The sequence below is a fragment of the Volvox carteri genome (genome assembly GCF_000143455.1).
Source record: "Volvox carteri f. nagariensis unplaced genomic scaffold VOLCAscaffold_54, whole genome shotgun sequence".
NCBI lineage: Eukaryota > Viridiplantae > Chlorophyta > Chlorophyceae > Chlamydomonadales > Volvocaceae > Volvox > Volvox carteri.
This window is the reverse complement of record NW_003307597.1, coordinates 107030-108255: the sequence shown is the minus strand read 5'-3', so window position 1 is coordinate 108255 and position 1226 is coordinate 107030. Positions and strand designations below refer to the sequence as shown.

Sequence of the window (1226 nt, the reverse complement as noted above, 5' to 3'; positions counted from 1 at the left end):
CATACATACATACATACATACATACATACATACATACATACATACATACATACATACATACATACATACCATACATACATACATACATACATACATACATACATACATACATACATACATACATACATACATACATACATACATACATACATACATACATACATACATACATACATACATACATACATACATACATACATACATACATACATACATACATACATACATACATACATACATACATACATACATACATACATACATACATACATACATACATACATACATACATACATACATACATACATACATACATACATACATACATACATACATACATACATACATACCGTGGACCGTGGTGCTGGGCAACCGCGTTGTGGGGTAACCCGTTGCTCCCCAATACCGGCGAGGCAGACCGTGGTGCTGGGCAACCGCGTTGTGGGGTAACCGTTGCTCCCCAATACCGGCGAGGCAGACCCAGACAGTTTGAACCGCCGCCCGGGCCTGGAGACGCACTTCGTGGGGATCGCTACATGCAGGAAACTGCAAACGGTGGGCGACCTAGTGCGGGTCTGGGACCTAGTGGTGCATACTCGAGTGGCCTCCCTCCCCAGGTCGACCTGGCCCGAATGGGTCAGGACACACCTCGACCCATCAACCCCAGCACCCACGCGGGACAGGTCAGCGACCCTGGCAGCCCTTAAGACGCTACATGGCGCTATCAACCCGGCCTGGCTCGAAGCTGCAAGAGCAGTGGAAACCCAACAGCAACAGCAACCCCAGCCGCAGGCACAGCTGCAGCCACAGCCGCAGTCACAGCCACAGCCGCAGCCACAGCCGCAGCCACAGCCGCAGCCACAGCCGCAGCCACAGCCGCAGCTACAGCCGCAGCCTCAGCCTCAGCCACAGCCGCAGCCACAGCCGCAGGTACAGCCACAACAGCTGCAAACACAACCACAGCTACAGACACAGCATCAGCCGCAGCCGCAACAGCAGCAACAGCCGCAGCCACAGCTACAGACGCAGCCGCATGAGCAGCAACCCCAACAGCAGCAGCCAGAGATGCCAACGGCGGGGGACATGGCGGCTCCAAGCACCCCCAACAGCACTCAGGCGATGGCTATGATCCTAAAGCGGGTCGGATGGCAGATACCGGGCGGCACAACAACCGTCCCACTCACACGCCTGACGGTCCGCCTAGCGACACAGCTGCAATGCGGGGC

The 1226-nt window shown here is 53.6% G+C and overlaps 2 protein-coding genes across 2 annotated transcripts in view; both read right to left on the bottom strand.

The window, feature by feature from the left end:
• Nucleotides 1-18: 18 nt before the first annotated feature.
• On the bottom strand, nucleotides 19-192 carry VOLCADRAFT_66235 (uncharacterized protein; the record flags this gene model as incomplete). Its single annotated transcript, XM_002955665.1, has 1 exon — nucleotides 19-192. A coding segment is annotated over one exon (174 nt), but the record flags the coding sequence as incomplete, so codon positions are not given.
• Nucleotides 193-963: 771 nt separating this feature from the next.
• Nucleotides 964-1226, bottom strand: part of VOLCADRAFT_96638 (uncharacterized protein) — a gene marked incomplete at both ends in the record, with an annotated part of 10668 nt that continues 10405 nt past the window's right edge. The window contains one exon of the mRNA XM_002955664.1: nucleotides 964-1017. Within this exon, the coding sequence (XP_002955710.1) occupies nucleotides 964-1017 (54 nt within the window). The remainder of the gene's footprint in view (nucleotides 1018-1226) is intronic.